We start from the raw sequence: 22,178 nt of genomic DNA, 5'->3' as shown, positions 1-22,178 counted from the left end.
TGATGATTGTAGGACTAAAGTTGTTGTAGAGGTCCCCATATTTTGGAGGTTAAGCTGATATTGTTGTATTTATTGTAAGAGCACAGGATGCCAGCAATCTGAGCAAATGACAATTACACATTGTGAACTTCGGCCTCTTTAGGACAATCTGCAACTGACAGCCCTGATACAGACCATACTTTCATGTTTAAAGTTGTGGTCCTAAAACAACTGAGTGACAATAATTGCCTTTATTAACAGAAGACAGGGAAATGCCATAAAAACCATAGACTGACACTTGTATAAAACTGAGTTTTAATCTTATAAACTCCTTGTCATGCCAAGCACTCACTAATGAGTTACATGTTCATATCACAGGTTACAAGTGTTTTAAAGGAATGGCAAAATCATAATCTTAAAACCATATTATACAATCCCAGTTCTATTTTAGTCTTGGCGCACATATCCAGGCTCAGCTTCTGCAAACACAGAATTTATAAACACAAAGATTTTCCCTTTTTTAGGTCACACGTAACAACTTGCATGAGTGCTTGTTCCCATTTTAACTCACAGGAAGCACCATTGTCTTCTATCAGTAGTAGGAAGTGAAATCTATTTGTAACTGGCACCCCAAAATTAAAAATAAAAATAAAAAAGAAGGGAAGGGAAATAGAAATGGTGAACAGCATGAGAAACAGAACTGACAAAAAGAACCAGTTGGTAGAAAAAGGAGCAGGGAAGTAAGATACAGAGGGAAATGAGCAGTTCAAGGTCAGTTCAGGCAAGGTCTGCCCAGCCATTGTGCCTGCCATTTGTAGCAATGCATCTTCCTCCCCTCACTGTCACATTGACGCTTTCTGTCTCCCATTGCCACCTGTCTTTTCTACCCTCCTTGTCCCTATGCCCTTTCTCATCATCGACTCTTGAAACAGTAGGAGGAAAAAAATAGAAAAAAAGAAAAAAAAAAAAAAAAGAGAGAGATTACGGAGAAAAAAGAGACAGTTTCAAAGCAAAATCATCTTTACTCCTTCCACTTAAATTTCTTTGCTGTTAAACAGCATGGATTTTCCTGCAGCACCAGCTGCATTGTGTAATTAGGACTGCAACTGCAAAGTGGAAAACTAATACATTTTTATCATTTTACTGTGCACTAAAAGGCTGGCAGAGGCCGCCTCTGCCACAGGTGCTGCAATTGCTCAGTGCCAACTGTTTTACAAACATGGCAGTTTCACAACCGACTTTGTCAGTGGAGCAGAGAAAAATATGCACCTAAAATGCATGTAGCATGCAATTCCCTGCATTTGTAGGACTTTTTACAAAAGATGGGAGGCTTATTTTTTCCCATGGTACAGAAATAATCTTTTTCTCTGAGAACAGACCAGTGAACCAGATGTGAACCAAGTCTGTGAAATGCAAACACCTAATTACATCTCAAAGAATAAAATAGACTAGTTTAAATCCACAAATTCTGACTGTAGCTCAGCACAAAAGGCAAACCTAGGAACTGGGCATACATATTCTATAGGCATATAACATTTTTTTCAAAATAATTAAAATTCACTGAGGAAAAACATAACTAATTATTGATTAATGGAAAGAGTGAACATATGATAAATTAATAACTGAAATTAGCCCATGCTGCTACATACGAAAGTTATGGATCAGGACCCTAACATTACCTTTTACTGAAGTGCATAGCGAGCATTATAGTTTCAGTGTCAGAGGATCCTATCCACAGAGACATAAGATCAAGTCTCTTCCAGCTCTTTAAGATAATAACTGTAGTCTCTACACCTGTCCAGAAAAGTCCCAAAAATCTCATCCTCTGAGTTCTGCTTGTAGATGGTCAGGAAGATCATGCAGCTGCCCTTCTTAGTGAACCTTCCAAACAAGGTGTGCTGGTGTTGAGGTAACCCAGCGTAAGCACTCAGACTGAATTGTTCACAGGTGCCCAAAGGAGAAATTCTCAAAAAAAAAAAAAAAAAAAATCAGCTAGGTCAGTCTGTAAAAAGGCAAGGTTTTGTATGGCTGCATCTGATTACTTCTAAGCTGGCTCACAAATGAATTAGAAAGTATAAAATAGACTCAGGCAAAGCTGGGCTAAAACATAATACTGAGACCTGTTCAGTCTTCATATTTGGTGGTCCTGTTGGGTCCTCTAGGGTCTATTCTGTTCCAGTTTTGTGGTAGACTGCACATCATTTGTGTAGGTGTAGGTGATGCAGTGCTGAAGGTCTCTTTTTTGAGAACTTGGAGGCACCCTGATATTTGAACAGACCAGAGAACAGTAAAGAGCAGAAATTAGAAGACTAAAGAGGTGAAATTGAAGATTTGTTTATTATGCCACTGAGCTGAGACAGATTCAACTTGGAAACGTGTTTTCAACCATTAAGTACAAAATCAATTAAAAATAAATAATGTAATTAAATAAAATAATACCTCCATGGAAATCAAAACTACCAGATGGGATAAAGCAAGGGCATACACTGAGAAAAAGGTTATTCTCCATTGGAATAAATCAATTAGATCAGCTGTTGATCCCAAAATTATGTATGGCACACTGGTGAAAATAAGATGTATCATTTCCCTCACTTGTGCAAATAGGCTACTGCTCCACATGAATGACAAAGTGAGCAAGCAGGCACATCTTCAATTAACGGTTGTAGAGATGTTTCTCCTGAAATAGGCACAGCAGTCTTTTGGTTGAGTTTATAGATTTATTGCCCTCAGACATCCTCAGAATAAGAAAGATTTGGGTTTCAATGCGGTGGAGCTGCTCCTGCACAGCAGAATTCATGGGGGTTGTGTCGTCGGTGTGGGATAGAAGGAAGGATGCTCAAGAACAAGGTAGAGAGAGGAACAAATTATTTACTAAACAAACTGCAAGGTTTAGGGAGAATCAGAAAAAGATCACAGCTTGTTTTTGAAAGAGTCTTGGGTTTTCTCGAGAAAAACAAGACGCTCTTTTCTTTGGGAAAAGAATCTGAAGAGTTTTGGAGATGCTTAATGATAAACTAGACACACCAAAGAACCACAGTCGCCTTAGTGTTTTAATCCATCTCTCTGTCCTATGTCCATCTCCAGCCAATCTTTGGGTTACTACTCTTCCCTTATGCAGGTTTTACATGAGAAGCGAAAGGAGAGAGGGTGTGGAGAATGTAAGTGTTGCCGCTTTTCATGACACTGCAGAACATAAAAGTAAAAAATAATGAATTAAACTGTGAACATGGAAGTACTACTTTGCCTGCTTTTTTTTTTTTTTTCTTTTTTTTTCTTTCTTTTTACATGTTAGCTACATGCCAACAATACTGAACATTACAGCATGAAGAAAACTTGGGTAGATTTTAACTGTCTTATTAATTATCCCACACGCTTAAAATTCCTAAAGAAAAAGTGACTTAGAGATTTGATTGTTTTGTCATTGTCACAAATTAGTATATTAATTGGACACTACATTTGCAAAGTGCCCCTATGAATGCAAACAAAATGTGTCTCTGCTAGATTAACAAAAGAGCACATGCTGGTTTTTCAAGCAAAGTTTCTTTCTGATGCTGTCACAGAAGCATTCTGAGAGAGAGTTTTGGCAGATGGTATTACAATTCAAACAAAGAAAAATAGCTTCTGAATTCATACATATTTCCTTGTCATTCAAATGCCAAAGGATTTTTTAACATTATGTTTAAAGTACAGAGTGACTCAATATGAGTGTCCTCATAAATATAACTAATGCATAGTGATGAATAAGTTATGACAAGAACATATGCAACTAAAGCAGATTTTTATCTATTGTGCAACAAAGCAAAAAGTAATAATAGGTGGGACTTTTAAAGTTCTCACCCTAGACAAGGCAATGAAACCAATGAGGAGACAAAACAGATTCTAATCTTATTTCACTAGTATAAGTCACAAATTGCTGCATCAGCTTCTCCGGTGTTAACCTGGATTTTCCATGATATCTCTCATCAATTGTATTGATTTATCTGTTTAATCAAATCCTATTTAAACAACTAAGAAATCTGTATTACATCCATCAGCTACTGTTCAAAACTCTGAAAATATATTATTAAAATCATGGTAGTCATGGAAACAGATCATGTAGGAAGTACCTTGCAGACTATTGATGCTATTTGATCGTATGCAACTTCATTGGCCACTTGGACATAAAATATAAAAATGTAAGATGTCTTGTACTCAATCAGAGTGCTGGTTTATTTAATTTCCATCCAAGGCCAGTATAGGATACTTCCAAGGCTGTTGTGGCTCATCACAAATGATACACCTATGTGATTTTACAGTCTGAGCAGAAGAACTTGCTATTCGTGGACCACTGATAGATAATCAGTTTATTGTAAGCATACAGAGTAGTACTCAGTTGTGTTGTGTGTTTTTTTTTATTATCACTATAGATGTCATATTTTCCCATCTCTTTTTATAATATGTCTATCTATTTGCTTCTCTTACCTCATATAAAATCAGGTAATAACCACTTGGCATAATAACAAGCCAAGAAAAAAAGGAAAGATAGAAAAATAGAAAGCGGAAGGAAGGAAGGAAGGAAAGAAGGAAGGAAGGAAGGAAGGAAGGAAGGAAGGAAGGAAGGAAGGAAGGAAGGAAGGAAGGAAGGAAGGAAGGAAGGAAGGAAGGAAGGAAGGAAGGAAGGAAGGAAGGAAGGAAGGAGAAAACATTAAGTTGTGTGCTTTATTTTGAAACATTTACTTGAGAATTTCAAGACCCAGTGAGACAAATGAAGTCATGAATCAAATGTTTTCTAAATTGATTGAATTTTAATTAGCGTCACTGTTTTAAATATCAATCAGGAACAAGGTAAAATTGCCTGTTTCTAGATCAAGTAGTTATTAGGCAGAAGACACTATTTTGTAATAAGACTGAATTGATACAGTCAGTAATGAAGTACAAGTGCTGAAAGATTTGAACATCCAAGAGATCAAAAAGAATGTTTATTTTCAGCCTGCTTTCCTCAAAGTCTAAAGAATATAGCATAAAGAAGCTGTGTTAATCAAATCAGTTTCAAAGGTAGAATCTTTCACTTTGCAGTTGTGTATGGAGTAGAGCCAATATGCTGAACTTCACGAATACAAATTGATAACATGGTGTGAAGTTGATTGCACTTGGGGCTCCTTTTCTCTTGGTGAAATGAGTGTGCCTGTGACAGTCTCTTTTATGTACATGTCTGTACTTTGAACCAACTGGCAATGCCATTGCAGCTCGTCAGCATACATGTGAGTAGCCACTGAGGCATGTGCTGAGCATCTGTGACAGGTTTCCTTTCTGCACCAAGATTCATGCTGAAGTGACTTTATGCCTAGTAGTGCCTGAATTAGCTAGTTTAGAGCTAGGAGCTGTGAGGCTAAAGGTGGCAATGACTCCATTTAGATCTACTTCATTTGTTATATTAAAAACAAGATAATGTAACATAACATTGAGAAAATGATTCCCAACTGTTCTTGGAAGCTAAGGAATATACTGTTTAATTATGCTGTGGAATACCGCGTCCAGTTTCTTGGTCAAGGACTTGTAGATAAAACATGAGATTTTTCCATGTTCCTAGTGGTCTTATACTCCCTAGCAAGACACAAGTCACTTCATTGGCAACTTTGAGACCAACAAGGAATTGTTTTAAGCTCTCCCCCTAAAAAGCCTATGATGCAAACCAAATATTCAGCACAGAGGAGTAAAGACAGAGAGCAAAGGAAAAATAAATAAATAAATAAAAGATTTGATGGAAGTTTTAATAATAAATACCTTTCGGTAAGTGTTTCTGCTTTCATTAAATTATTATTTCTAAATATACTGAAAACAGCATTTTGCAGTATGGAATCTTTTATTAGAAACTCTAAGCTTTCTCTTGAAAAGATCCATGGAAAGTACTTGTGGTGGGTTGACCTTAACTGGGCACAAGGTGCCTCCAAGTCCTCTCTCTCTCCCCCTCCTCAGGAGGACAGGCAGAGAAAATACAATGGAATAATTCGTGGGTTGAGGTAAGGACAGGGAGATTGCTTACCAATTACTGTTATAAGAAAAACAGGCTCAGTTTGTGGAAGATTCATTTAATTTATGACCAGTCAACAACAGAGAAGAGCAATGAGAAGAGCAAACTCAAAGAACAAACTAAAACACTTTTCCCTAACCACCTCTTCTTCTTGGGCTCAACTTTAATCTACCTTCTCCCCTCTCAAGCAGCTCAGGGGAATGCACCTGACAGATCACCATCTCTGCTGTGGGCTCCTCTCTCATGGCAAGGATGGGCCACAGGTCCTGCCATGAGCCTGCTCCTGCATGGCATCTCCAGAGCATGCAGCATTCTTCAGGCCACATCCACTTGCTCTTCCATGGTCTTCCATGGGCCATGGCATAAGTATCTGCTTCACCATTGGCCTCTCTACCAGCTGCAGGGTACCTTCTGCTCCAGTGCCTGCAGCACCTCCTGCCCTCCTTCTTCACTGACTTTGGTGTCACCTTGTTTCTCTCTACGTTTTCTCACTCCTCTCTCCCAACACAGCAGCTTTTTCTTTCTCAATCTGCTCTCACAGGGGCCCAACCAACATTACTTTTTGCCTTACCTCTGGCCAGCATCGGGTCCTTTTGGGACCTACCTAACTTGGGGATGCTCCTGGGCTCTGCTCACAGAGGCCATCCCTGAAGCACCCCCACTGCCAAAACCTTGCTGTGTAAACCCAATACAGTACTCTGACCAGCTTCAGCTATTGCCCAATAAACTTTTGAGAATGGGGTTTTATATTCATACTTTGCCATCTCAGGGACTGCTTACAATAATCATAATAATAACCTAGCTGAATTCTCAACATATAATTATTAATAATTATTTTTAATTATTAATTATTTTTAAGTTGCTTTTCAATTATTATTTTTTTTAAATTTATAACTAACAAACCCTTTATGAAGTCTTTTTTGATTGTACAACTCAGTAATTCAGTTGTTATTTTTTTTCTGTATTAATGCAAATCTTAATCATTGTGCAAGTCTGCATGTCAGAGGGATCAGTTACAGCTAATGTTAAAAATATCCCCGCTGTTGGCAATATTTCACATGGTAACAATGCTGGGAGGAAATATTGTTGAATTGAGAGTAATATTTAGTAGTCTGCATTCTGCATAATTAGGGATGTAGCATGTCACAATAAGCTGCACAGAAGGGAGAAGATGCGTTTATCAGATGTGAATGTTACTTAGACATTTGTTTCCGTTGTGCAAGAAGAATTTATGCATAACGTCATTTTACTCATGAGAACAAATTGCACATGAATGGTTTGTGATTACAGGCTGAACATAAACAGTGATGACATTGTGAAATTTGCTGGTATGAGAATGGCACTTGGCGAACACAAGTTTAATTGCAATTGAGCTTACATTGCAGGGCTTGGAGTTGGTACATTTCCCTCAGTTTTTCAGGTCTTTCATTATATAAAGAGTGAATTTGTTCTTGCTATTCAGTTGAGCATCCTGTCTGTTGTTATTCTCACTGAGACACAGAGTTCTGACTTTTTTATCTAATTTATTTTCCTTCATATCTTTTTCTTTGTGTACTAGCATAGAGAAGTCCATCTTAGCAATTGCATTTTCCAGTGACACTTGAAACACGGCTAAGTGGAGGAACCTGTTGAAGCAGTATGAAAGATTTTACTATAGCATCTAGCATATAAATGTTTTTTTGTTGGTGATTGGTTGGTTTTTGGAGTTCCCGTATGTTATGCACCTAGGTGGCCTACCAGGATTCACATGGGTTTGTGAATAGTAGGTTAAGTACCAACTTTCAGTGAGCAATTTATCTTCTGTTTTCTTATGGCAAACTCAACAGAAGTGTTCAGGGACAACAGCACTACTGTGACTATTTCACATATCAGCTGGGTATGTAGACAGGTGCTAATCCAGCCCTGTGCTCGTGAGGCAGCAGCACAGCATGTCCTGGGCAGATTCTGCTCCCTGGTAATCTGTGTGCTGTGCTTTAGGGTGTTGCAGATAACATTATTTTGTGTAATCCAAGCAGTGAGGACCTCTGGTTTAGACTTGCAGATACATATTTGGAAAGATTTTCTCTCTTCAGGAAACTGGAACACTGTGCAACTGCAGTGGGTGCAGAGCTGCACTGTGTTTTGTAATTTCTAACCCAATATATTTGATGCTCTCTGCAAGAGGTAACTGACTTGAAAAGGAAAAAAAAAAAAAAAAAAAAAAAAAAAAGAGGTAGAAAGAACAAAGAAGAAAGAAAACAAAAGAAAGGGGAAAAAGGGGCTGTTGAGTGGAAAGATACAGTATTTTTTCTGAAAAGTCTCAAATTCAGGCTAGAAAAGGATTCCTGACCTGTGCATGGGTGCTAAAATGCAGATGACCCAACCTCATGCTGACTGTGACAGTTTCCATATCCTTAATGACAAGATTTTCAATAACAGTAAGTTTTTTTGTTTGTTTGTTTGTTTGTTTGTTTGTTTTACCTCTCATGCTAAACTCATTTTACTGTACAAATATTTTGATTGTAGCTGATTCAAGAAATATACTCTCATCTTTCTTTCCAGCCTGTCAGTAGGGTAGTGACATAATGCTGGTTGTTGTTCTGAAACCTTGAGAGGTTTTTATGACTCTCTAATGTGGTTAATAACACATAAACTTCAGAAAAATTAATCTTGGTTAATATGTTTGGTGTTTTTTTTCATCTTGGCACATCAAGATCCAAAATGTATTCCTTCCTCCATCCCCAGAGAAGATTAAGTGGCACCATCAAAAATCATAGTGAAACACAACAGCTTTCAGAAGGCAGAATAAGAGCATCTGGACAATTAGCATAAGCAGGCTGTGATGAGGAGGCACTGCCATTGATTATTAAAATGACCTGCTTGAGTTTACATTAGTTTTCCTCTCTTTTTTTCCTTCTTACTTTCCTTCCTTCTTTCATTCTTGCAAGGACCTTTGTTATCACTGGGCATTTAACTTTTAGAAATGTGGCTCACTCTGCATTTAAAAGCCTGCCCAGATGCATACTGAGCAAAGTATCTGAGTGTCAGCTGTGCCTTTTTGATCTTTTTTTGGATGACTGCTGTAGTGCTAGCTAGATTCTTCTTCTCTAGTAAAGGATGAACTATGAAATGTGAAATCTGAAGCATACATACATGCCTTTTCATCCACTTGTAGTATCAGCATTGCCAAATGCAGCACAACCTATTACTGATTTTTAAATGATGATTTTACAAATGTGCCTGAACCAGACCTCCACCAGATAATATGAGGAGATATTTGTGAATGCAATATCAGATACTGAAGATTTAAAAAAAAAAAAAAAAATCATAGGATCACAGAATTGTCTAGGTTGGAAGAGAGCTCAAGATCATCGACTCCAACCTTTACTATACAAAGAAATTCTGGAATCAATAGAACTGAAAAACATGAATGACAGAAGTGTTAAGCTCATGAAAATGAAGACTTCATACATAACATAGTAACCATGAAACCGTTGGCTGCAGAAATTATACATGAACACTCTGTGCTAGTGCTATCAAATGAATATCAGAGAAAGCTATAATTTACATCCTCCTTCCCAATTCAAATCATGATGGCCAACAGTAATCTCCTTCGCAAGTGTTTTATAACAATTCTCTTTTATAAATGTTTACTGTTCACTCTCATTCCTAATGGTCATCGTTGGGCACAGTGATCTGAAAAATAGAAACTGCAATGCCCTCACCCCCAATTTGGCAAACACTTAGCTTCCTATTTGATGAAGCATTAAAGTATTCCTGTCCTGTAATCTTTCAACAGTGAAAAATGGAACTATTTAATCTCATGAAAAATTATCACACTGCTTCTGAAAGCAAATGTAGCAGAAGATTCTTTCAGCAGAAGCCCTGTAGTAAACCAAACTCCACTAACCTTATCTGCAATACTTCAGGAGAAGGCTTGGGGTTTGTGTTCTAGCTATTTCATTTTACTGGTCTACACAGAATTTTAATTAAACATAGCTTACAGGATACATCTCAAAAGGAAAAAAAAAAAAAAATTGAGCATAGCCTTACATGGAGTTTATCATGGTACACCAAGGTATTTTTATTTCCTTTTTTTTTCTGAACCCATGACTGTTTTATGATGTTAGATAATCAGTGGTTCCACCCATGCATTTAAAAGTGGGTTCTCCGTAATATCGCCAATTCAATACATTTTTACAGGCTTTTACACTAGAAAATGGGATTTGCCATTTGCATTCTCAATAGTTCTTTCAGTCCATACTGACTGTTATGATGTTATGTATCATTACTTTTGGGAAAAATAGACCAATAGACCATTTGAGGATAGTAAATTCTCAAATTATTTCATATTTTCATGAATATGTAAAACAAATTATATCCTCTGCATCTGTATACTTTAAAGTATATATTTACAGAAATGTAATATCTACAAGGATGTTTTTGCAAAACATCTTTATATTTTTAGTTTCATTGTTGAAAAAAGCTCACATCGATTAACTCACTTTGGGAAAGAGATGTATGCATACGTTTGTATGAGTGTGTCAGTGTACATGCTTGTGTATTTTTGAGTATGTATGGAATTTATTGGTGCCTGCTGCACTTTTCTCTAAAGGAAAGTAATTTTTGATTGCCAGATATGAAAGCAACATTAAGTTAATTAGATGAAGAAAGCCTTGCAATATTACATTAAAATAAAATGTGCCTATAGTATTTAAACAAATACTTTGTATTTATTCCATGTCATAGGATTTGGTAAAAACATCATTTTTTTCATATTAAATTGTGAAGAGGAATGTACTAGGAACAGAACCTACTACAAGGGCAGTACAGATTTGTGCATCAGCAGCTTTCTTTTTGAATATTTACAAATTACATCTCACAGATTAGTCCCAGGATGTACAGGACTCTATGGGAACCAGTGTAGAGGCAGTTTCCTACAGATTTTACTGAAGTTCTGGGCAGGTCTGGAAACAGGAACACCAAGACTTTCTAATGCTCAGTGACTTGATCACTAGCCAGCTAATGTGTCCTTGCAGAAAAGCAGTCCACCAGCCTCCTGGGCAGCAGTCAGCAGAACATCACCAGCAGGTCTAGAGAGCTGATCCCTCCTTTCTGCTCAGCACTGATGAGACTGCAGAGGGAGTACTGTGTCCGGTTCTGAGTTCCCCGACACGAGACATGGACGTACTAGAGAGAGTCCAACGAAGGGCCATGAAAATGATGAAGAGACTGGAGCACATCTCCTGTGAGGAAAGGTTGAGAGAGCTCTGAGTATTCAGCCTGGAGAAGAGAAAGCTCAGGGGAATCTCAACAATATCTATGAGCACCTGAAAGGAGGGTGCAAAGAGGACAGAGCCAGAGTTCTCAGTGGTGTCCAGTGACATGATAAAATTCAAAGGGCACAAACTGAAATGCAGTAAATCATGCTTAAATGTAAGAAAAGACTTACTCTGTGAGTAATCAAACAATTGAAGATGTTGCCCAGAGAGGTTGGTGAGGGTCCATCCTTGGATGTATTCAAAAACCGACTGGACACTGACCTGGGCAACCTGCTTTAGCTGACCCATCCTTCAGCAGAGGGGTTGGACCAGACGACCCCCAGAGGTCCTTTCCTACTTCAACCGTTCTGTTACTGTTGCCTGTTTAAATAACTTATGCAGCATTTATTCCTATGAAGTGACTATAACAAAGCAACCCCAATGAAATCAGTTCAGAGTGCAGGTTTGTGAAGATTTCAGTGCTAACAATATTCTGAACATAATAGAAAAAAATGAGTATCAATGTTAAGGAAGTCCTTGAGCTTTATGTTCCAAATTTGTGGAGTTCCTTACTTTCTTATTTAGCTTTTTACAGCACATCAGTAATTGTCAATTCACATTGTCACTGGAAAAAAAAAAAAAATATATATATATATATATGTCATCCAGAAGCACTTCTTTATGGCCAGTTTTATGACCATGCTCAGTATGAGTTACATCAGGTCTGGTCTGTCTTGTTTCATACTCTTACAGTCTCCAAAAAGTGACTTTAAAAGTATAACTGAGATATAATTCAAAGGAAGAAATACTGACATAAGGAATTCCAGAATCAAATTTATTTATAGAATCTCAGTACCATTCCATGTATATTGTGCCAGTCCTTAACTGCATAGATATCAATACCTGTGCCTGATGGTAATGTCTATCCTTTTGCATGTTTCCTCTATCTGGCACTGAGGTTTTTATTCTGTTCATGTTGAGTGAGATATTTGTCACATGCGTCTTTTTAAATCCTATGTGAAATTCTGTTGGCATTGTAATAATTTTAAGTACTCATTGTGAGTGATAATAAAATATGTTTATGGATGTACATTCACTTATGCATGTTTGCTTGTACATTAATACAGATTTACTTTCAAGCTCATTAAATCAACATATTTAATATTTTAATTGTTAATATCTGAGTGTTTTAGGTGTCTTCTCTATTTCTGTAAAAATCAATTACTTCTAAAGCTGAAAGTTGCTGAAAATATCTTATTTCAGTTTGTGTTTCTGCATACTTCTATGTGCAGTGAGGTCCTAGATATAGAACTAAGCTTTGCAGCAGCATGCCTTTGGAGGCCATGGAATTGCCATGACAGTAAGATAAATATGACAAATCTCTCAGGAACATTTAGACATACTTACTATAATTAAGAGACAGGAGGCAAACTCTTTTCATTTGTTTGAGACCAATTTTTCTAGGATTCATAGCAGTGGAAAAAAAAAAAAAAAAAGAGCTCAAAAAGCAAAGCAGTGTTTTTGTGTGTACACCTATTTGAAAAAACAGAATACCCCCTCTTTCTCCAGCAGTGATGTCATACAAGATATGCTACTGTTGTTGGCTGGCACAGCTGTTGGAACAGTGAAGTTGTTCAATCAAATGTGGTGTTCTCAAGACTGAGATATTTGTTTGCATGCCAGTTTTCAAGTTAATACTAATTGTGGCCACCATGGAGTGTGTTCAATATTTTGCATTTGCTTTGGTGATTTTATCTGAATTCACTATCCAGTTATTTCCCTCAACATCTAGCAAAGATCCACTGTTTCACTATCAGAAATCTTAGCATTCTGTAATTCATTTACTGAGACAGATAACTCTTTGTTTTTCAGAGCTTCCATATGGCTGGGAGAAAATTGATGATCCCATTTATGGCACTTATTATGTTGAGTAAGTTCCCAAGTTCAATATTAAGTTGCTGTTAATATGTCATAACCTAATACTAGCATCCTCTGCTGTGCTTAGTTGGCAAGACATGGGTACAATTACTTGACATGTTAAAATGAAGGTATACCAGGAATTCTCAGTCATCAATACAGTTAATGTGGCCAAATGTATTCAGTGTGTCTCAAATCAGTGATTCAGTCATTCAATCATTTTGTTTCTCGAGGGTGTGATTTCATGGTAACAATCCAGTTGATACTTGTACAAAAGATTGTATTCATTTAAGAAATATTGCTGTATAGTCTGTGTAAGGTTTGGATATCCAGTGAGGTACAGATCTTGTTAGTCAATGAATAAAAGCAAAGCATAATCATTTTAGCTAAGATCCCTTTCTGGGTTGTCCTTCTCTTCTGCAAATCAGATCTTCACTGTTTGTACCAGAAGACAGGTTATTTATATTCTGCATTGTAAAATTCTGTGTATATTGTGTTTTATCCCGTACTTAAAAGTGCACCTGAAAATAAGAGAATATATATTTTTTTTTTTTCACAGCACAATCATTGCTTTCATTTCTCATATTTTATTTTAGTTGTGGAACAGGAAAGAAAGCCATCCTTACTGCTCTGTGCAAAGGGCAGTAGAAAGCTTTTTTTTGACTGATAGGTAAGGTAGAACCTGTTCCAGCTAGTTACTGCATAAAATAGGTAAATCAGAGAGATGATTTTCTATGCTTTTTAGTTTAACACAGTCAATCAGATTTATGTAAAGTGAATGTAGATTCAAATTGTGATACCCTCTCAGAGTGGTCAGTTTTACTCCCACTCTTCTCTCCTATCAAAGGCCACACAAAGTATATAGCAGAGGATTGAAAAAGGCACTCCCCATCTCTGTGCAGACAGCACGTTTAAAGACTATTTGAATTGAGAAAGATCTATCTATTACTTCCTTTTATTAAAGAAGAGAGATCTTTACAGAGGATGGTACCTGACCTAAAATCTCAGTTTCAGATCCTAACACAAAGCAGTACATTTACTCCAGAGATTTCATACAAAATGGAAAATATTAGTTTGTGTGTCACATTGTTCTCTTGGTCTCTTGAATCTATACCAACACTTTGCAAGACCACTCTGGTCAGATAATGGAGCTGCAGATTTTCCAGACCTCAGAATATGTAGCAATTAATAGCACAGGGTAGAGCTGGATAGAGAGATCACCAAAGCAACAACAAAAAATCTTATTTCAGGAGGGTTAGAAGATGTAGCTCTAAGATACACTTTCTTCACTGTTATAACAGTAGCAGCTTGTAAGTGCCCAATCACTTTCCCTAGCCCTCATTCAAAGCAAACAAACAAACGGAAACTGTGTCTGGCCACTGCCCCACTGAGTCCTTCTGTCACATTCTCCGAATGCAATAGCATCCGCTCTGCTGCTTTTTCCCCCTGGATGGTTCCGTGCCCTCAGGTGAAAAAGCCAGCAGCCCAATCTGTTTTCCTGCTCAGCCCAAGCCAGCTTAGTCAATTCAGATTCCTATTTCTCTCAACCAAAAGGTAAGTTTTTGAACTCCCTAAGTAACGCCATCAAATTACTCTCTTTATGCCTGAGATCTTTTATGATGCCCCAGAGTAGTTAGGGGTTGGAGTTCACGTATCTCTTTGTACTTAATCCCCCCCGAAGATTTCTGCAAATACAATTATGCAGCTGCTGGGTGTGAGTAAGTGTCTTCTGTCCCGGTGGTTTTCAGTATATTTTGGTGAGTAACAGGTGTTGTGCAACTTCTGTGCATTAATCTCTTACTGAGCCCCACTTTGGTGTTAGTGCAGCCCAAGGCATTTTGGCTTTGGTGAGATTCACACTTCCCCTGCATAGTCAAGAAAAGGAGCAAATGTTCATCTCTATTTCATGTCCATCCACAGGTAAACAGACGCAAGGCACCTGGCCCAGATGTTATTATGGGATTATATATTTCAAGGCTGTTACTGCCAAGTTTGTTCATCCTACTACTGACAAGATTTGTGAAAAAATATATCAAACTTACTGTAGTCTCAGAGGTTTTTAGAAGTGGAATGGATGTTCACAGGATGGCATTAAAACTGCAGCAGTTCTAAGTTCATAAGGAGTTTTATAGACAGTAAAATGTAGTTGTACTTTAATTTGCTGTTTGAGCTCAGTAAGTTTGAAACAAAAATTGCTTCCCATTTTTCATTCTAAAAAGTGGCAGTTACACCTTTTTTATTACCAGTATTCAACAGATGAGTTCATTTTTAGCTAGATAAAATCAGATAACAATAAACTCTCTTAATTATATCATAAAAGTGGGTAAATCATGGAAAGCTAGGTTATGAACTTTCACACATTCAAGTCCAGTCCAACTTCATACGCAGGTTTTCAAAACTGTGAGCAAAAGAACGGCTCGTATTCTGCTCACTGAAAAAATTGTATCACATGGGAAATTTGTAAGGAAGAACAATGCAGTAAAGAGATTAAGTTTCACCTTACAAGGGTCAGACATGTTTATCTCCAGTATCCTGTGACCAAAGAAGAAGCTAAAATCAAGCAAATAAACAAAATCTTGAAGGCTATCAAAGTTAAAAAAAAAGACTTATTGCACCACATTTGCAAATTCTGTTATAAAATAAGGTCCCTGGTATAACTTCCTCTCATAAATCAAGCATGAATGTAAGTTCAAGACATTATTAAACTTTTCATTTGCCTTGTTATGCGAATCCAAGCTTGATTTGTAAGGTGTAGACATTTGACACAAATGAGAAGTGTTTGCTATATGTGGGTTAACTTTCATGCAATTTTCTCTTAACTTATAAACTAAAAACTAGCAGCACTTAGCTGTGCAAGGCTACAGAGAGATTGTGGTTATTAGAGTGCATTGGGTCTTTCGGCATTCTAATTGGCAAAAGATTATTTCCCCCTTTAAGGATGATTAACTACAATGCAAAGTTCAATTTCCTGACATGGCCTCCTTAATAGAACAGCTAAATTGTCCATACATGTATTTATTCTGGAAAAATATACCTCCTTCACTTATGATTTCTGACAACACCTGTTACTGCTCAAATAGAAAAACTTCTTTCAGGAGGTTTTTTTGTTATAAAATATTCATAACTGAAAAACTGTGAATGTAAAGAGGACTGAGTAACAAATTATGCATCAGAATGTCTGTCTTTTAGGCATTCTGATCCTCAGAATTACTTTGGTGCATTTTAGGCCACAAACTACTAATAAACAACTGTACATTAAACTAGCTGAGAAAATGAATAGGTTAGAATCCTCCTCCTGGTGCATACGCTTAGATGGGCTACCATTGTGGCAGGGCTGAGAATATCATGGCCATCAACTAAAATCTGCATACTTAAATCTACATTAAAGCGTGTAAATTTCTACAGAAAGTATATCAATTGTCTTAAGCACATCTAATGTGAAACACCATCATTAAAAACCAAAAACAAACAAACAAACAAACAAACAAACAAAAAACTAACCTGGTCACATTCAGTGATGAGCTGGCATAATGGTGCCTATATCTTACGTGATATTTTGTGGTGACCATAGCTCCTTGTCACTATTTCACCCTTGCAGCTAAATGCAGCCCCAAACCAAATCCTACCACCTAGGCGTTGTCCCCAGCTAGCATACTGTGGGCTAACAAGGGTCAGTAGCATTGACTGCCCCTTCTTCTCTGCAGAGAGATATTCAAGTATTTGGGGGCCAGAAAGCAAACAAAAGGCAGCACAATTCTTCTATATGGTCGCTACAGCACTAAAAGAAGTGAGTTGCATTTTTATCTTTGGATTAGTCTTTTATTTTTAATATTTATTTTATTAAAAAAAAAGAAGAAAAGTGGAAGCAGGAGTAAAAATAAATAAATAAATAAATAAATGGTAATGGTAGGAAAAAAAAAATAAAAATAAAAATAAACAAAACAAAAACATTTAGATAGCAACATCTTTCTCGGTTTTCTCCAGATCTGTCTTATTAAAAAAAAATAAAAATCCGCAATTTCCTGAGAGGTCTTATCCCACTGGTATGTATTAGATATGCTCCAGGAGTGCCTACCTCTGGGATCACATGCAGCCCTCTGTTTTTGTTATGGACCTCAGTTAGGAGAAGATGGGAGATGGAATGTTTAGGTAAGAAGAGCACTAGACAACATCAGAAGAGAAACTTTAGGTATTTAGAAAATTTTCAAGTGAAGAAAGAAATGCTCACTGAATTACATACCGTGGGTAATGAGTTATACATCTTTTGGATCACATCTAAAATCTATTTCGAACACCAAAGCACTTATTTGTAACCATCTCTAAAACTGACATTTAGATTGTCTTATTAAGGCCTAGGTTAGTAATACTTATTTTGTATGCAGCTGAAGTAGCTAGATGAAAGGCTAGAATGTCCTTTCAAGGGAACTACTTAGCTTAATAACTTCATTCTCAGCTAAACTCATCAGTAGCAATTTTTCTGTTTTAGCCATGGAGCTGTAGAGCGCTTAAAATTGCATGATAGGGAGGTGCTTCTTGTCTCATTGGTCTAGGAGCATAAATCCAGCGTAACTGACTGATAAAAAGGACCAATTTTCTATATAATTTTCTTTTCTCTAACTCCTTTTGGACTTAATATTTAATGTAGTTGTATGAATTTGTTGGAATATTCACATTGTGCTTTTGAACTGGCACTACTACAGAAGAGTCAAAATAGAGGAATCAATTGGAACTAAGAATTATTAAGATTGCATCAACACCCTGAGGTGCCTCATATCTCTGTTCATCTTCCTGTCTGATATGTTAGGACAAAAAGGTCACTTTCAAGATAGCCATTAGTGAAGATATTTCTGTCTAAATAAACTATACTGCAACTTAAACTGCAACTAGAAACTGCTGAAAAGGAGCTGATAAGAGATTCTAGCTGTCATGTCAGTACCACAGGATGTTCCATGAGCCATGGCCACATCCTATATTGGCTAAAATCCCTCTTTTTTTAATCACAGAACTGCATGTAAGTTGTAATGTAGGGCAGTGAGATGTGTCCTGCAGTTACAGCAAGGCACTAAGAATATTCCAAGGTCCTAAATGCATGTGTATAGTGTGATCTGAAATAGCCATTATGTCTGCATTATATTGGACAAAAGCTATGGGATACCCATGCTCTTCTGGAAGCACAGCAGATACCCATGCCCAGAAGAGCAGGGATACCCATGCTGTTGGGGAAGGACGGCTGAGAACTGGGGTAGAAAACTTTAGATCCTCTAAAATAGTGCTTGATCCCTTTGTTTTGGCAACTAACTCAACATACTATGTAGCAAGCCTGTTTTCAATGTTATCAAATGCCATCATAAAACAAGCTAGACATTTTACCCCATATCTTCTATTTGAAGCTGTTTCATAATTTCACACTTCTGCTTGTAAGAAGCCTACAGATTTCAAGACTGAAATCCTGACACATTTAATATATTCCACTATTTACTTCCAAATATTTTCATAGAATGCAATAATATATCAGCATTCATTCCACTTGAATAAAAAATCAAAAATCCTTTGGTGCTTTATCATGGGATACTCTCGTTCACTGGTCTTCATGTAAAACCTTTGCTGTGGATTCATTTCATTTTATTGGGTGATCAGAACTTTATCTAGTATTTCGTATGACGTTTCACATGTTCCTTTTTAATGGCAAAAAAAAAAAAAAAAAAAAAAAGTACTTCCTTTACAGTACAGGAATACATCACATGATAGGTAGTACCATGATTACTACCTTTTTCAGGCTTGTATCAGTAGTTCATAATTACCCTATGATCGTTTAATGCATGAAAGTCTTGTCTTCCTCCATTTCCAACTGATGAAGTTTCTCTCCCTTCCAACATACATTTCTAGGTTTGCAATAGACAAAAGCAATGAAGACCCTGACAATTACAGCATGGTTTAAAGCCTAGGAAAGCAAAACCTGCGATATTAAACAGCCAGTCTGAAGAAGGAAAGAAACAAAAGGAATCTTCTCTTTCTGCAGCATAGAATAAAATTTATAAAGCTATTAATCAAAACTTTAGAGTAAAGGAGAGTGAGTTAGCAACCCCTTGAATGAGAGATAGCCATGTTAGCAAAATAGCAACTCCAGATTTTATCACATATCTTTCCTGTCATTAAATCAAATATACTTTTACATGACTGAAAATCTTTTCATTGCAGGAATCCTTGTTTTCCAAGTGTATTACATTGTCATAGGACTTACTGCTTTCCCTCAACTCCTTCTTAATGGCAATTCTACTTATTTTGTTTGAAGCAGTGTTAGGATCTGAATCCTGAGGGAAAAGTGCTTAATGTTTGGGCATAAAAGGTTGTTTCAATATAAATAGAAGGAATTCAACCCCTTTTAGAATCTTAGAGTTTCAAAAGTTCCCAGGTCACCTTTCCAATGCTTAAAGCCCAGGATCAGGATTGAATTTTCAAAAAACTCAATACAGAGTAACTCAGTAAGAACAAATAAGGAGAGATATGTTTGAGAACTTACCTTTTTTATGTAATTTATATGTATTTATACGTATATATTTCTAATATATAAATAAATACATATATCTATATGTATTTATTTCCCTGGGACAACATTTGCAGCATAAAACCCTTTTTCTCAACTGATACTGTCACGAACACATCTGGTGGAGTTGTTCAGTGCCACCTACTAAATAGTTTTGCCTTCTTCAAAAAAAGTGAGAAAAATGTCAAGGGATTGTAGGATTACTTGTTGATTGGTAAAATGTATGGTTTAAATTAAATAATTGAAATCTAAGGTATGATATGGGTAAGTAGTTAGGATAGTATTTCTAAACAAAATGCAGAAAATTAGTGGTGTAATGACAGATATGTACTAATTGACCAGCTATAGGAAACGTAATATATCAAGAAAAAAAGTCTACAGCATTAACTTCTCTTATAGTTCATTATTTATATGTATAGTTTTAATCTACCATTTGACTTAGTTTCTACAACATCCCATTTTTCTGTACAGCTTAACAGATATATAACATCGAATTAAACAGAATTCATTTTCAGTCACTTTCCTGTGCTACATACATTTCCTTTTTAAGCAGTGATCATTAAAACACTCATTAAAAGCCTGTGTCAGGCTTTACATTTTCTGTAAGTGATTAAGTAATTTCATTTGCAGCTAATCAATAATGCTGAAAAAAAAAATGGTTCAGTCCCTTTGAATCATGCACAGAACAATGTTTGTACTGAAGACATGAAAAACTGTTGTTGTAGCATGCTTCAGCGGTACTGCAATTTAATATGCAGTCTATATATCAAAACCATTTGCCTGTAGCAGAGTTCAACATATTGAAATGATAGGGCTTTCTCCAGTGCTGTTCATTATGTGATGCTCATAGATGGTACATTTCTTATCCCCACCAAAATTATATGGAGTATAAGGGACATGCTCAGGCCCATTGGGGTTTCATGACTGTTTCGCTATCTAACCACACGCACCTAAGTCACATACAACATCCTACTGTGAAAATAGTAATTTTCCCCAACTGAACCCAATTTTTAATCAAAACCAAATTTTTTCCAGCCACATAAATAGAAGAACACAATTTGAAAACCCTGTCCTAGAAGCAAAAAGGAAGCTACAGCAGCATAACATGCCCAACGCAGAACTTGGAACAAAGCCTATGCAGGCCCAAGGTTTCCGAGGTACAGTACCATGTCAGCCTATCTTAGTTAAGATGAAAAATCCTGCTCTCCTGCTTATATGACAATAATTTGGTCCTAGTCTGATGGACATAATAGTGTTGCCAATCCTCACAATGTTATCACCTACCTCCTAGCTTTTTTCTCCTCTAAAAGTTCAATCTCCTGGAGTTGTGGGACTCAGGAGCCACATAAAAAATCTCTAACCTCCAGAGTTGCAGAGAAAAGTGACAAGTGGACCCTAGTGTTTCCTAAAGGCTGAGAAACAGAAAGCACAATAAGAACCCCAAAGTAATTTTCTAAATAAACTCATAACTTCTATTCTCAGGAATGTGTGACTCTCTCTTGAGCACCCAAGGTTGGCAACACTGAAATAATTAATTGTACTTTCTTTAAATTACCGCTAATTGATGTTTGGTATGTTTCTAAGCTAGCTCATCTAGAAAGCATCAATTAAGTTAAAAGCCTCAGGCACTGTGTTATAGGAGTTTACAAGAATACAGCCTCTTGGTAATGTGAAAATTAATGTGCTTACAATGAGCTGTGTAAGCAGCAGACAGTACTGGTAGAGACGAATAAACTTAAACATAAGGCTACAGCCAGAGAATGAGGCTTCTTCTTCTTTGTGACAGTAGACAGCTCTTCATCAACCCTACCTAGGCCCAAACTCGCCCACCCGCACCCTGCTCTGCAGCGGTCCCGCAGTGTGAACGATCTGTCCCAGTGCCAGCGCGGCCCCACCGGGACGTGCAGGCTGTACGGTACGTCCCACCGTCCCCACGGACCACTGCCAACCTAGCAAGATAAGTGGAAGACACCACCTTTGCACCTTCCTCCTACCCTTCCTCACAAAGTGAAGCATGGGAACGAGGCACTGGGAGCCCCTGGCAACCCACACTATACACCGGGGCACTCAGCAAGGGGACGTGAAGGTAGCACCACCATCACAGCAGCCAGATGAGGCATGGAATCCCACATGCTTGGAGAGGAAAGATATCTAATACTTAGCACCGGCTTTTTAACACATGGCACGGCATATACAGGGGATATTTCTCTTATTGTGGGTGGGAGGGAAGTTGTGCAGAATGTGTTACTTTGTAGACAAAGCTGAATTTATGTGTTAGGAAAGAGGTTTTAAGATTACCTCACATATCATTTTTATTGTTGTAATTATTTTAGCTACACAATATCCACTTCTAAATGTATTTCCAATATGAAAGAATATTTATAACTCCTTACTTATGGCAGCTCTGCCATAGATAAAAACCCTTTTTAAGCTTTGTATTAAAATAAAAACTCACTAATATATATATATATTTTCCTGGAATGCCTGC

At 37.1% G+C, this 22,178-nt stretch overlaps 1 protein-coding gene across 3 annotated transcripts in view; it reads left to right on the top strand.

The window, feature by feature from the left end:
- Positions 1-22,178, top strand: part of MAGI2 (membrane associated guanylate kinase, WW and PDZ domain containing 2) — a gene marked incomplete at its 3' end in the record, with an annotated part of 758,986 nt that overhangs the window by 579,624 nt on the left and 157,184 nt on the right. For 2 of the 3 annotated variants that reach the window (XM_084287031.1, XM_084287030.1), the window contains exons 7-8: positions 13,102-13,159; positions 20,726-20,847. In XM_084287031.1, coding sequence (XP_084143157.1) covers positions 13,102-13,159; positions 20,726-20,847 — 180 coding nt within the window. Of the gene's footprint in view, positions 1-13,101; positions 13,160-20,725; positions 20,848-21,476; positions 21,606-22,178 lie in introns of all 3 variants that reach the window. The other variant, XM_084287029.1, reaches the window with a different exon arrangement.

Source organism: Netta rufina, assembly GCF_964035555.1.
Source record: "Netta rufina genome assembly, chromosome: 1".
Classification (NCBI taxonomy): Eukaryota; Metazoa; Chordata; class Aves; order Anseriformes; family Anatidae; genus Netta; species Netta rufina.
The sequence above is the reverse complement of the archived record's forward strand: the minus strand, read 5'-3'. Positions and strand labels throughout refer to the sequence as shown.